The 14,675-nt window shown below is 45.7% G+C and overlaps 1 protein-coding gene across 2 annotated transcripts in view; it reads left to right on the forward strand.

Annotated features, from left to right (window-relative positions):
• LOC146868938 (uncharacterized) overlaps positions 1-4,784 on the forward strand; it is a 161,223-nt gene extending 156,439 nt beyond the window's left edge. For both annotated transcript variants that reach the window (XM_085614006.1, XM_085614005.1), the window contains exon 10: positions 4,231-4,784. In XM_085614006.1, the coding sequence (XP_085470132.1) occupies positions 4,231-4,287 (57 nt within the window). In that variant the 3' untranslated portion in view covers positions 4,288-4,784. The remainder of the gene's footprint in view (positions 1-4,230) is intronic.
• Positions 4,785-14,675: the final 9,891 nt, after the last annotated feature.

Raw genomic sequence — 14,675 nt, forward strand, 5'->3', positions numbered from 1 at the left:
GTGATAAACTGAGACGTAAAAACTTGCACTGGACATTCCACTCTGCAGGGGACTGTGTCACGCCCCTGTCCGCATGGAGCGGCTCCATGTGGATAGGCCAGGGGGTGACACAGGCCCCTGCAGTCCCTGCAGCGCAGTAGGGGGTGAAGGGGGCACAGTTCAGGGCTTCGATGCAACCCTAATCCTAGGAAAACCTCTGAGATACAGTTCTCAGAGGCCCCTCATCACATTCTGCAGGGGTCCCATCATTTTGTGTTGCACCACTGCCTGCGGACTTTAGTCGTGAAAAACACCATCGCGGTGTGTGGCAGGGCATGCACGCAGGGCTTGGCATGACGCACCAATACAAGATATGACAGGACCAGTGACTGGAGGAAATCGGAGTAGAAAGTTTTAGAAACTTTTTATTAGAAGTTTTAAACACAAAGAGACAACACACAGTGTGTCACTGCTGCAGTACCATACGGTGTGTATCATACCTACATGAGCGAGTGATGAGCCGCCGCATCATGTATGTTGCATACATGTGTGATCTGCAGATGATCGGGGACAAGTGTTTAACCACAGACAACATGTGAAGGGCTGGGGAGGGGACGGTGTGTAAAGTTAGGCAATGGGGCTTACTCTTAACATGAGCTGTGACAGCTCTCACAGCCCAAGCACCCGATGGCGGGAGGAACTCACTCCTGGTAGCTCAGATCCAGCAGCGAGGCCATTCCCAGAGAAATGCCGCTGACCGCGGCCCCCGCAGGGGGCCAATCGGCGGTCGGCGCCTTAGTGCCTTCGGGGCACCGGTCACCCCTCCACACCCCCTCCCACTGGGGGGGCGGGGACGCAGACCAGAGCCCCCCTCCTCGGGCTGGCTGGAAGTGACGCGCAATTCGTGTCACTTCCTGGCCCTGGTGTGAGGGGGAGGCTATTTAGCCTTCCCCCACCCTCCTGGCGACCTCTTTGTCGCCCACCTCGCCATTGATCGCGCGTCGGGAAAGCGGTGGACATCGGAGGGCTGAGGCCGGCGGGCCGCGTGTTGTGAGGTGAGCGTAGGGCAAGAGTGTTTGGGGCGCTAAAGACCCTGCACGGCGCCCCACGATGTCCACATAGAAATAAGAATTTCTCCCCGGTGGGAGGCCTCGGGTACCGGGCGGGTCACTCGGGTCTGGAGCCTGTTGTACCGCGGTATTTGCAGTAGTTCATTCGCTTCCCCGTGGGCCGGCTTCTCTGCAGGGGAGCACTTGAGCGCGTTGTAGTCTAGCTCAGTGGGTTAACGCGTTACGGGTTTTCTTCCTCTATATTGTTGTACCGTTGCATTGCATGCGGGGAATGGGAAGAGCGAAACCACAAGTCCCTGATTAGAAAGGGCTACTGGTGAAAGTTGTGGAGCGGCCATTGTGAGCAGGGCAGCCACAGTACCATCTATCAAAACAGGTTAAACCCCTCGTCACCTCTAGAAATTGCAAAGCAAAAGAGGGAAATTAAAAACAAATAATAATTGGGGCTATATTTTCGAGAGAGGCTGTGGTGTAACCTCAAGAACAGCCGACTTTGGGCCCGGTGAATGAGGTTTGAGTCCTGCCACCGCAAGCATAACAAATACTTAGCTCAAATGGTCGAGCGCTCGCTTAGCATGCGAGAGGTAGCGAGATCGATGCCCGTATTCGCCATTCTAAAATTTGTATAAATCGCGCGAAAGGGTAGCGGGATCAATGCCCGCACCCTCCCACTTTTAACTGTAATCCTCTGGATGGGGCCGGCCTTGTAGCTATTTTCCCTTCCTGCGATCCCGGGCTAATTGTTCACCCCCCCTGCCTCGCAGCGGTATCAATGCCCACACCCCGGGCTAATTATTCACCCCCCCGCGCTTCGCAGCGGGATCAATGCCCGCACCCCCCCCTGGTTTATGGTGAAGTCATTTGCCCCCCCCCGTGCCTCGAGTCTGGGGGGCGGCACCTGATCTGCGGCGCCGAGGGGAATATAAGGTTATCGCCCCTTCCCATCGGCTACGAGGCCGGTGGGGTCGGGAGGGGGGCGCATGCAGTGGGCAGCGCGTGCGTTGTCGTGGGGTGGGGGGCTGAGGCGACCGGGGCTACGGGGTAGCCGTGGTAACCTGCGAGTTTAGGGTAATCAGTTCCGGCCCGCGGGATCGCGTCCGCATTGCGGCCAGGTCTAAACCCCCCGCACCTCAATGGATAATCGGGGGCGGTGCTTGGGTTATCTGGTTCACTCGCTCACGTACTATCGTAATTTGAATTACGCGCCCAGTACCTGGATGTATAACGTAAATAGGGCACTCATGTAAAGCGCTCCAATACCTTCGGGTCGATCGCGCGTTACATAAGTATGCAACAGGTAATCGTGGCTGCCTATATAGGCAGATCCATGATACCAGTGCATGCATTGCTCGCAGGTTTTGCTGTACTTGTGAACGACGCGTTCAGTGCCTAGAGGTGTAAGGTAAATACGGCACTCATGTAAAGTGCACCAATACCTTCGGATCAAGCTCGCGCTATATAATTATGCAATGAGATTGGTAACGGGGCTGCCTGGGTCCAACAGGCAATCGTGCTGCCTATATAGGCAGATACATGATACCAGTGCATGCATTGCTCGCAGGTTTTGCTCCAATACACTCGATCTTGTAATATTGTACTTGTGGACGAAGCGCCCAGTGCCTAGATGTGTAAGGTAAATACGGCACTCATGTAAAGCGCTCCAATACCTTCGGGTCGAGCTCACGCTATATAATTATGCAGTGAGATTGGTAACGGGGCTGCCTGGGTCCCCGGGGGTCGTGGGCGGTGCCAGCCGCGTGGTCGCTGCCTAGATGAAAAGGGTATCGCCCCCCCCCCCGTCGGCTACGCTGCCGCTGAGGGCGTGGGGGGGGCATGCAGCGGGCCGCCCGCTCAGAGGCATTGCGTGCGTCGTCTTTGTTGGTGCTGAAGGGAGCGGGCGGCTGTATTAGTGCGCCGGGGCACCATAAGGGGAGTGCAGCGCTTGCGTATTATCACACAGATGGCAGGCATTTGTTAATATCACCGCCATATGGCGAGAACGCGGGCTGCAAGCCGTGGGGTCACGCCACCATCCTCGGTGATTCCGGCCAGTACGACATCCCCTACAATTGAATAGGTTATGTGGGCGGTGCTCGTGCACCATCAGGCGAACACTACTCCCGGCGCATGGTCTCCGGTGCGCCACTGCCCCCACAGCGCCCAGACCCCTCCGCGGCAGGAATCAGTGAGGTGCACAGCGGCTCCCGCGCTGCTCCTGATCCATCTCCGGTGCGCCACTGCCCCCGACCCCACTCCGCTCCGCGATAACCCCTACTCTGCGGAGAGAGGTCCTCAGTAGAGCGCTCCAATACCTTCGGGTCGATTTCGCGTTTTTTAAGCACGCACAATAAGAACCCTTCTGTCATCTTGTCAAAGAAAAGGGCAGGATTTGTTGGCTGCAGGCCTCTTTGTGATAGGGATCTGCGCCAGGGTTGATTCCAGGGTCGCGGTGGCGGCCCGCACCGCGGTTCTCCGCGGCTCGATTCCCGTGCTGCGTGAGACATCCCTCTCCCTCGCGATATTTTCTGCCTGGCTGGGCCTCTAGCGCGATGCAGGCGGCAGCTGGCAGGCACCATTTCCATTTAAATTAATTTGCTGCGTCTTTCAGTTACTGTGGGGATGTCCAGCAAAGCACCGTATCTTCCGGTTCTGGCCATGGGCGAGGTGTGGGTAATGATGTCCTGATTCCTGTATCAGGAGCCCGTTTGACCATGAGTCAGCGTTGTTGAGGCCCCGTCTATAAAGATGCAAGCTGTAATTGCTGGCTGCCGAAGAATGCGGATACATGATACATGTGTATGTGCTGGAGCAGAGTTTTCTGTTGAAAATTTATCGGGTTTTTAAGCTTCAGTTGTCTATATGTCGAGAATTAAAATACTAATTTGTAATCATTAATTATTTGTTTTGTGTGAAAATTCTGACTAACCAACACGATTAACAAGAGAAATTACACGTGGGAATGCATATATGTTGCTTAGTAATAATGTGCAGGTTTAATTAAATGAATGTTGCTAAGTGCTGTTTATTTAAAGCACAAAACGCTTTTGAAATAACGTGTACTAATGCTTAAATATGTTGCGGATGGCTAGTTAATTACATACACATAAGGGTATTAGTGGGGTTAACACTGTTTAATCATTGTGATGATGTAGTAACGTTGTTTGTGTTTCTTTCAATTAAGATGGTACGTTTTGGCCTAAGAGAAAATGGCTGCCGTTTACAGCCTGTGCTCGAGTGAAGCGAGATGACGAGAGGCCTTGTTGAAAGTCACCTGACTATGGCTTCTGCTGGAGTTTTGAGAGTTTCCGTGATGACAGCGACTCCAGGCAATCGTCCAAGTAACCTTGGAGGAAAAGAGAGCCACAATGAACTTTGTGATTACAGTGATGGTTTCGCTATGGCTCTGAGGAAGAACATTTATAAAAGATACATTTGCAAACTCGAGTTTCCTTCTTCCGTCTTTTTATTTTTGTGATTTTTCTGAGCGGAGATTTTTTCCAAATGTAGCGATGCTACATCCTTTCCTGCTCGCTCTGCTCAGCGGTTCAGCGGATATCTAAAACATTTTATGTTGCTTTATTTTGTAAGATTTCCTATAAGTATTGTTAGCCTAGAGAGGGTCTAAGGCCATTTCTTCCCAAACCTGCGTTGGTGAGGATTGATGCTGTGAGGACGGCGACTCGGGAGACTTCTACTGAGAGACCTGTCCTGACCTATTTATGACATTTAGCTAGAATAGGTAACTATGAGAATAATGATTTTGCTTTGATTGATTTTTCTTTGAACTAATTTAGATAAAGTACCATTATTTTAAATACAGTGTTGGTGGTTATTTCTTGTCAATTATTGAGTACTCTATTGTGATTATTATTGTTTATATCATGACTCAAGACAGTGTCAATTTGGTCTTATCGACCTTACTGTAGATGCAGGGTGTTTAAGAGGTTTCTTTCTCCATGGTTGTGGACTGGCAGAGTAAGAAAATAGATGAGATTCTGAGACATGCAAAGTACTTCAGTGATGAAATTGAAGCAAAACAGAGAAAGCTGAAAGAAAAGGCAATGTGGGCACAAGTGAAGGTTGCGGAGAGACAAGAAGCACAGTTGGTGGAACAGGCAAATAATTCAGGGAATAATGCAGGGAATAGACCTAGATATGCAGGAAAAGGAAAGGGGAATCTTGAGGAAGCTAAAAAAAAGTTCCCATGTCACAACTGTGGCCAACTGGGACATTGGAGATCTGAGTGTACCAATCCACCATTAGCGAATAATGAGAGTAAAACCTTAAATCAACAGGTGCAGAACGAGGGAAATAATCAACAGCAGCAACAACAGAAGGTTGTGAGACAGCAGAGCCAAAAGCCAAAACCGCCCTTGCCGCAGAATAGAGGGTCACAAAAGTACAATCAGGATTCAGGATTCTACAATGAGGAGCAGGTAAACAAACCAAGGCGTTCTAACCAGGTACAACAGTATTTGTTAAAGAATGAAGGGAGTGAGTCTGAGGGTGATTATTGACGGTGCCGAGGAGAGGAGGAAGAGTGCATACTTGGTGCAACTCTAGAAATAGACCAGGCAGGACCATTTGTGGATGGGAAAATAAATGAAGAAAGTGTTACTTTTTTAGTAGACACAGGTGCGACGAGATCAACTGTCAGGTCAGCAGATATTAGAAATCTTCCTCTCTCGGATGAAGCAATCCAAGTAGTTGGTGTAGCCAATACACAAATCAAGACACGTCTTACTGAACCAGTAAGGGTACAAATAGGGAAATTTTCAGACATGCACAGATTTGTGGTCTGTGACACTAGTCCAGTGAACTTGTTAGGCAGGGATCTGCTATGCAAGATGAATTGTACAATTTTTTGTACTCCGGATGGAATAGCTTTTGAAACACAAGATGAGGATGTTTTGTACCGAATGACTCTAGATAATAGAGAAAGTGAGATGGTTGGTACATATGCTGTGTTTAATCCAGAGGATTTGCCTCAAGAGCTGAGAGACACAGTGAAAAATACAGTTTGGGATTTTACTGGAGAAGATGTGGGATTGATGAATAATGTAGATCCTGTGAAAATTTCAGTGAAAGAGGGAATTACTTATCCTAACATTCCTCAGTACAAAATGACACCAGAAATAATTGAAGGAATAACTCCTATTATTGAGAAAATGATTCAGCAAGGAGTTTTGAGAGAACTACTGAGTAGCCCGTGTAATTCACCGATAATGGGGTTAAAGAAACCTAATGGGAAGTTCAGGATTGTACAAGATTTGAGAAAAGTTAACAAGATTGTGGTGGCATGTTGTCCCATTGTGCCAAATCCGTCAGTGATTTTGTATCAGATTCCACATGATGCTGAGTGGTACACAGTGATTGATTTGTGTCATGCTTTTTTTTCAATTCCATTGCATCATGACAGCCAGCCGATTTTTGCATTTAGGTTTGGCCAGCGTATTTTAGCATGGTGTCGAATCCCACAGGGATATACAGAGAGTCCTTCGATATTCAATCAGTTATTGAAAAAATCATTGGAGAGTTTGATCATGCCTGAAAACTCAGTACTAGTGCAGTATATTGATGACCTACTTGTGGCATCAAAGACACGTGAAGCTTGTGAAGTAGATACCATAGCTTTACTGAATCATCTGGCAGATGGAGGGTTAAAGGTATCTCCAGCCAAATTGCAATTTTGCAAGAAAGAGGTGCATTATCTTGGACACAATATTGAAAAGGGTCTGAGAAAGGTGACTGATGACAGGATCAAAATTATCAGGGGAATGAGAGCTCCAAGGACCCAGAGAGAAGTGAGGATGTTTCTGGGGATGGTGGGCTATTGTCGTCAGTGGATTAGTAATTTCTCCCTGATAGCAAAGCCACTGATTAAGCTGACAAAAAGTGAGGTGAAAGACCCATTGGAACTGAATGGAGAACAAATGGCAGCATTTGAGGAATTGAAAAGTAGAATGTGTGAAGCACCTGCTTTGGGTATGCCAGACTATGAAAAAGAGTTTGAGTTGGACTGCAGTGAGAGAAATGGATGTGCACTTTCAGTGTTAATTCAGAAGCATGGATTACTGAGAAGGCCTATTGCGTACTTCTCATCGACACTTGACCCTGTAGCTGTGGGTTTACCAGGTTGTCTGAAATCTGTAGCTGCAACATGCAGAAGTCTGGAACAGAGTGAGGGAATCATAATGGGATATCCTGTAAGGGTATTCGTACCTCATAATGTGGCAATTCTTTTGACGAGAAGCAGAACTCAGTACATGTCACATAGTCGGCTGACTAAATATGAGAAAGTGATTCTGAGAGCATCAAATGTGACTCTGGAGAGATGTGTGAATGTGAAGCCAGCAACATTATTGCCAGATAATGAAAGTGTGGGTATAAAGACAGAAGATGATCACAATTGTTTGGATGTGCTTGATTACTGTACAAAACCGATACCAGACATAAGAGATCTTCCATTGCCTGAGAGTGATCATGTGCTGTTTGTGGATGGATCATGTCTGAGGAATGATGAGGGTGTGCTAAGTGCAGCATATGCAGTGTGCAAGGTTTCAGAAGTTATGGAAGCTTCACCATTGAAAGGAGTGAAGTCTGCACAAGTTGCTGAATTGGTGGCATTGACGAAAGCTTGCAAAATTGGGAAAGATCTGAGGGTGACTGTAATGACTGATAGTCAGTACGGATTTGGAGTTCATGATTTTGGCCAGCTTTGGATACAGAGAGGTTTCTTGACGTCGAGTGGGACTCCAATAAAGAATGCTGAAGTGATTGGAAAATTACTTGAGGCGATACAGTTGCCTAAAGAATTAGCAGTTGTAAAATGTGCTGCCCATGGACAAGGAGATGATTTTGTAACACTTGGAAATCGCTTCGCGAACGATATAGCACAATATTGTGCTAAGAATAATCACTCGATTAATAGGGAACGAGAAGGGGAAATGTCTTTTTGTTCTGTGATGTTTACTAATGTCCTAGAGACGTGGGATGAGGTGAAACAGTTGCAGGATGAGGCAGGAAAAGAAGAAAAGAAAGACTGGATCAAGGTAGGTTGTGCCCCAAGAGAAACAGATCATCTTTGGGTTTATAGAGATGGTAGACCAGTCATGCCTAACTCTATGTTGTCAACAATGGCAAGGATGTATCATGGCCAGGGACATTTGGGAAGGGGTGCGATGATCAGGTCTTTTAAACAGACTTGGTACAATGCAAAGTTCAGGATGATTGCAGAAAGCATCTGTCAAAGATGTTTGATTTGCTAGCAATTTAACACTGGGAAAAAGACAGTGGTGAGTCTGGGAACAATAGGCAGAGAAGGTGGTCCTTTTACGAGAATGCAGATTGATTTCATTGAAATGCCACAAGTGAACAGATTGAGGTATGTTCTAGTGGTAGTCTGTTTGTTCTCGAGATGGGTGGAGGCCTATCCGACTAGGAGAAATGATGGAATAACAGTGGCAAAGTTACTGTTAAGAGAGTTGATTCCTAGGTACGGGTTTCCAGTAACGATTGAGTCTGATAGAGGTGGACACTTCTATAATGAGCTCATGAGTTTGATTTGTGAAGCATTGAGCATACAGCAGAAGTTACATTGTGCTTACAGACCAGAGGCTTCTGGTGTGGTGGAGCAGATGAACGGCACAATCAAGAACAGGATTGGTAAGATGTGTTTAGCCACTGGAATGAAATGGCCTGATGTCTTGCCTCTAGTGCTAATGACTATTAGATCTACTCCAGATAGAACTACTGGTTTGAGTCCACACGAGATTTTGATGGGACGTGCAATGCGTCATGCATTTGTGCCTGTCAATAAGTTGATGACAATAACTGATGACATGATTTTGGATTACTGTAAAGGCCTGGCTGACGCAGTTCATTCTGTGTTTCACCAGGTTGGAGAAGACGCTACCACACTTGAGAAGAAGCAAGCTCATGATCTGAGTCCAGGGGACTGGGTGAGGATTAAAGTGCACAGAAGAAGAAATTGCTTGGTTCCAAGGTGGGGAAGGCCAAGACAAGTTATTCTGACTACGACAACTGCAGTGAAGTGTGCTGGTGTGAAAAATTGGGTTCATGCAAGTCATACTCTGAGAGTTCCAAACCCAAAAGATGGGACTGGTAAGGAGTATTTTGAAGAGTCAGATTCCAGTGATGATGAAGAAACAGGACCAGTGAGAAGGAATCAGAATTTTGAAAGAGCTGAAGGAGAAAGAGAGTCAGGTGATTCTTTCTTTCCAGGAGAAGCTTCAAGAGAAACATTGAGAGTTTCAAAAGGGAGATCAGATTCTGTGAGAGAGCCTGAAGTTCCAACAAGCAGTGGAGAAGAAAGAAGAGAAAAGAGCAGTTCCACAGAGACTACTCCTGAATCAGATGAGGAGGTTGAAGAACCACTTGAGATTACACCTGAAGAAGCAGGGTTAGAAGAAGATAGAGAGGGACAGATTGCGGAAGATCCCCGAGGAGGTGTAGGGAACATTCCTGATAAGCTAGGTGAAGGGACAAGTAGACAGCCAGAAGATTGCGTGTTGGAGACCCGAGGAGGGACAGAAATAGGGAAGTCTCAAATAGTGGTGAAAAAGACTGTGGAGCGAAAGAAAACTGCTGAAGAACAAGAGGCATTTGAAACAGAATCGGATGAAAGTGAGAATGAGAAATCAGAGGGTCGAGTTCTGAGAAAGAGAACTTGGATTGGAGAAAGAAATAATAAAGAAGCAAGACCAAAAAAGTTTGTAAGAGGAGATCTTTGGCCGAACAACAGAGTAAAGAGGCTGAGATACAGACTGACAAGAGCAAATACCTCGAAAGCTGAACAAGTGAATGAGGTATCGAGTCAGAATCCAGCAAAAGGTGAAAAACGAAAAGAGTCGAAAGAACCAGAGGAGATCAAAAGGATAAGAAAACCTAACCAGAAGTATAGGTCGCCGGAATGGACGTACGTGGCACTGTCTGAAGGTGAAGAGGCAGAAAGTCAGGGAAATCCAGAGGAGATCTTACGTGAAGTGGTTGAGGGAGATACAGGTGAAATCCTGAAAGTAATCTTGACTGACATTGGAGAAAAATCGGATACTGAGGATGATGTTGGAGATCTAATACAATTTGATGTTGAAGAAGATGAAGTGAAGAGTGATGAGTATCCAAATTGAGTGAACAGAAGAAATCACTTGGAGAAAAGTGAAAAGAAGAAAGTCTGAAAATTAATTGTTTGAAGTAATCCAGAGTTTTAGAAATTCCAGTGGTGGAGTAGTAGAGGCTGAGTCAAAAGACACGGTCAAAGTAGTAAAATGGCTAACATAGAGAATAATCAAAGTAGATGTGCCTTCTTGAAAAGATGGTGTAGAATGTGCTGCTGCTGTACTGGATTATTAATGCTATTATGGGGTGTATTAGCTTTATTAGTTACTTTTAGAGTTACAATAGGTACATTTGAGATACATACAGAAAATGTGACTAATGTAGAGAAAAGTTCACAAAAGTTCGTTCCAACTAGAATTAGTAATACTTATATACATAAAGATAGGTCAATTAATGATTTTTCTAGTAATGTTTTTTCAAAATTGTTGTATGAATACGTGAAGACAATGGAAGTAAGGGATTGCTACGTATGTATGCAGTTACCTGCATCCGTTTCAGAGGGTGTTACTTATCACCATTTACCAGCTACGTATGGAATTTCATGTAGTGTGTTGAGTAGTGTTTTTTATTTGTTAGGGAAAATAGATTATATGATGTCTAACAAAGATAATATTTTTGGGCAATTGCCTATGAACAAAGGGCTGAATCCAGCTAAAGAAGCTAACATTTTTGGTGAGATTTTTATTGAAAAAGAAGAATTAACATTAGATTACATTTTTAAGAACAATTTAACTTGCAGTTTGAAAGAAGAGGAGAAGGCTTTCCTAAATATGGTGGAGGAAAGGAGAATGAGCATGCATGAAAAGGCAGGGAAATATAAAATGAGTGAGACAATTTGGGACATTGAGATGGGGAAAGAATTGAGAAATGGGGCTAGTCCAACTTTAGCTCTAGATATACCACAGAAGGGTAAGCTATGCATTACAAGAAAGAAATCCCAATATGATACATATTTTGTTGGGACTAGTGAGTGTCATGATACATACTTCATTGCAACAGGATGGGGTTTCAAGGGAGGAGAAGATCCAGTTTTCCCAGGAGTGTATTATGTTTGTGGGAACAAGGCTTATTACAGGTTGCCTGACCATTGGTATGGCACGTGTTATGTGGGCCTGGTCTTTCCAAAGATCTTTCATATAGATAGAATAGAGGATGTGGAACATATTAATTTACTAACACGTTTTAAGAGAGAAAGTTGGTCTGAAATTGTGGGTGATATTTTTGGGGCTTTAATTCCAGCAGTGGGAATTTCTTTGAATGCATATGGAATTAGGAAACTGTCAACAGTGGTGGATCGCTTATCGACAAATTCCGCTGGAGGGTTTCTTTTGGTGAATACGGAGATGATTGCCGTACGTGCCATGTCTATGCAAAATCGACTTGCCCTTGATATTTTATTGGCCAAGGAGGGTGGGGTCTGTGGAATGCTGAAAGTTCAACATTGTTGCACTTACATTCCTGATGAAAGCAAAGACCTGAAGGTCTATATCAAAAATATTACTGATTTGCATGAAGAATTAGTACCACTGGAAGCTGAAAGTATCTGGACTAAAATAGCTAATAAAATAGTTGCTGTTAAGAATTTTATTGCAAAAATAGGTAGTACTATTATAGGTAAAATATTGTTTCCGTTGACTTGTGTAATTGTTGCTTTATTGTTATTAAGATTGGGGTGTTTGTGTTGTAAAAACAGGGGAGGGAAAAAGAAATTAATTAAAAGAAATATTGAAAAGAGAAATAAAAGGTCAAAAAGAGATCCACAAGAAATAGAATTAGAAGAATTGAGGGAGAGTGTTTACTTGGAAACGAAGAGGGATGATGAAAGGGAGTCTGGTGTGTAGTGTTGTGAAAGAGAAAAAAGACATTTCCAATTTCTCCTAAAATGGGACTAAATATATATATATTTTTTGGGTTGTTTATTTGGTGATAGAATCACCAAAGGGGGGATTGCTGGAGCAGAGTTTTCTGTTGAAAATTTATCGGGTTTTTAAGCTTCAGTTGTCTATATGTCGAGAATTAAAATACTAATTTGTAATCATTAATTATTTGTTTTTTGTGAAAATTCTGACTAACCAACACGATTAACAAGAGAAATTACACGTGGGAATGCATATATGTTGCTTAGTAATAATGTGCAGGTTTAATTAAATGAATGTTGCTAAGTGCTGTTTATTTAAAGCACAAAACGCTTTTGAAATAACGTGTACTAATGCTTAAATATGTTGCGGATGGCTAGTTAATTACATACACATAAGGGTATTAGTGGGGTTAACACTGTTTAATCATTGTGATGATGTAGTAACGTTGTTTGTGTTTCTTTCAAATAAGATGGTACGTTTTGGTCTAAGAGAAAATGGCTGCCGTTTACAGCCTGTGCTCGAGTGAAGCGAGATGACGAGAGGCCTTGTTGAAAGTCACCTGACTATGGCTTCTGCTGGAGTTTTGGGAGTTTCCATGATGACAGCGACTCCAGGCAATCGTCCAAGTAACCTTGGAGGAAAAGAGAGCCACAATGAACTTAGTGATTACAGTGATGGTTTCGCTATGGCTCTGAGGAAGAACATTTATAAAAGATACATTTGCAAACTCGAGTTTCCTTCTTCCATCTTTTTATTTTTGTGATTTTTCTGAGCGGAGATTTTTTCCAAATGTAGCGATGCTACATCCTTTCCTGCTCGCTCTGCTCAGCGGTTCAGCGGATATTCAGAACATTTTATGTTGCTTTATTTTGTAAGATTTCCTATAAGTATTGTTAGCCTAGAGAGGGTCTAAGGCCATTTCTTCCCAAACCTGCGTTGGTGTGGATCGATGCTGTGAGGACGGCGACTCGGGAGACTTCTACTGAGAGACCTGTCCTGACCTATTTATGACATTTAGCTAGAATAGGTAACTATGAGAATAATGATTTTGCTTTGATTGATTTTTCTTTGAACTAATTTTAGATAAAGTACCATTATTTTAAATACAGTGTTGGTGGTTATTTCTTGTCAATTATTGAGTACTCTATTGTGATTATTATTGTTTATATCATGACTCAAGACAGTGTCAATTTGGTCTTATCGACCTTACTGTAGATGCAGGGTGTTTAAGAGGTTTCTTTCTCCATGGTTGGCATTGATAGAGTAATCTGAGTGTATGTCAGTGAAATGGGCCCAAGCGTATGGTGAGTGTATGTGCGTGTAACTGTGAATTTACTCTATCCGTGGAAGTAGGGAGAATTTATATGCCCTGATCTGCACCATATGCATTGTTCACAAGATTTCGCTCGTGCCCATATTTGCGCGCATTAGACGATTCCGGACATTACGACACCCCCCTGCACCTCAATGTGAATTTGGCACGGCGCTCGTGTCCGGCGCTCCAATACGTTAGTGCGCATTAATGTTTTAATGTCGTGGCCGAGCGGTTAAGGCGATAGACTAGAAATATATTGGGGTTTCCCCGCGCAGTTTCGGATCCTGCCGAATACGAAAATCTTCAAAGCCAGTGCGCTCCCACATATGCGGGTCTGACTCCGCCCCACGCCTTGCGCCGCGTACCCTGTTCTCCCCGAGTAGGTGTCTCTGATGTCAACGGTGATGTCACCAGTGGCTGCGTGGGTCTGTTCACGTCCTGCAAGCTGGCAGGAGGAGCCCCAGCGCATGGCTCCTTGGTTGATTGGTCGGTATCACGGCGATGCACACACTGACATCCCGTGCCCGGTTAGCGAACTGGGCCTGATAAATGAGGTTGTGTTGTAGTGAAGGGTGTCCATTTGCGCTTTTTTATAGCAGGGTTAGCAAGGGCAAGTGGGGATGCACTTTCCTTATCAGGTGCAAAGGCAATTCCGACCCCCGGGTCGCCTCCTCATGCTTGTTTTAGGGAGAAGGCATTTGCGCCCCCCCCCCTCCGGTGCGCGGCCGCTGGGGGCGCGGGGGGCATGCGGCGGGCTGCGTGGTCCTGGGCCATGGATGCGCTGCCACCGAATGCGTGATTGCGTAATGTACACACTGTACTAGTTAAAGCGCTTCAATGCCTTCCAGACCTCCTCCTGCCCATGCATCGGCCGCAGCGAGATAGAGGTTGGCGGCCGCATCGAACTAGGGTTCAGGGGGTTTCGCGGGCAAGGTCTAAACCTTCCCCTGCCCAAGCGTCGCCGCAGCGTGATTCAGTGTAGGGTAGAGCGCTCATTACACACTGTATCGATCGTGTGTCCATCGGCCTCTCGCCCGCGGGGCATACTTCTCAATGGCGGCGGCCATCGCGAGCAAAGTAAATGAATGGGGGTGCGACGGCAGAGAAGCCGCACACCCTGCGCCGGGGGAGCCGTTAGGAGATTAGCGTCGGTTCACGGCCCTAATACACCAGCACTGCAAGGCTGGGAGCTGCCTGAGTCCCCGCGGATCGCGGGCGGTGCAACCCCTGTGGCGCTCCCTGGATAAGGTTATCGCCCCCCCTCCCGTCGGCTATGCTGCCGTTGAGGGCGGGGGGTGGCAGGCAGTGGGCTGC

The sequence above is a fragment of the Triturus cristatus genome, chromosome 1_2, assembly GCF_964204655.1.
Source record: "Triturus cristatus chromosome 1_2, aTriCri1.1, whole genome shotgun sequence".
Classification (NCBI taxonomy): Eukaryota; Metazoa; Chordata; class Amphibia; order Caudata; family Salamandridae; genus Triturus; species Triturus cristatus.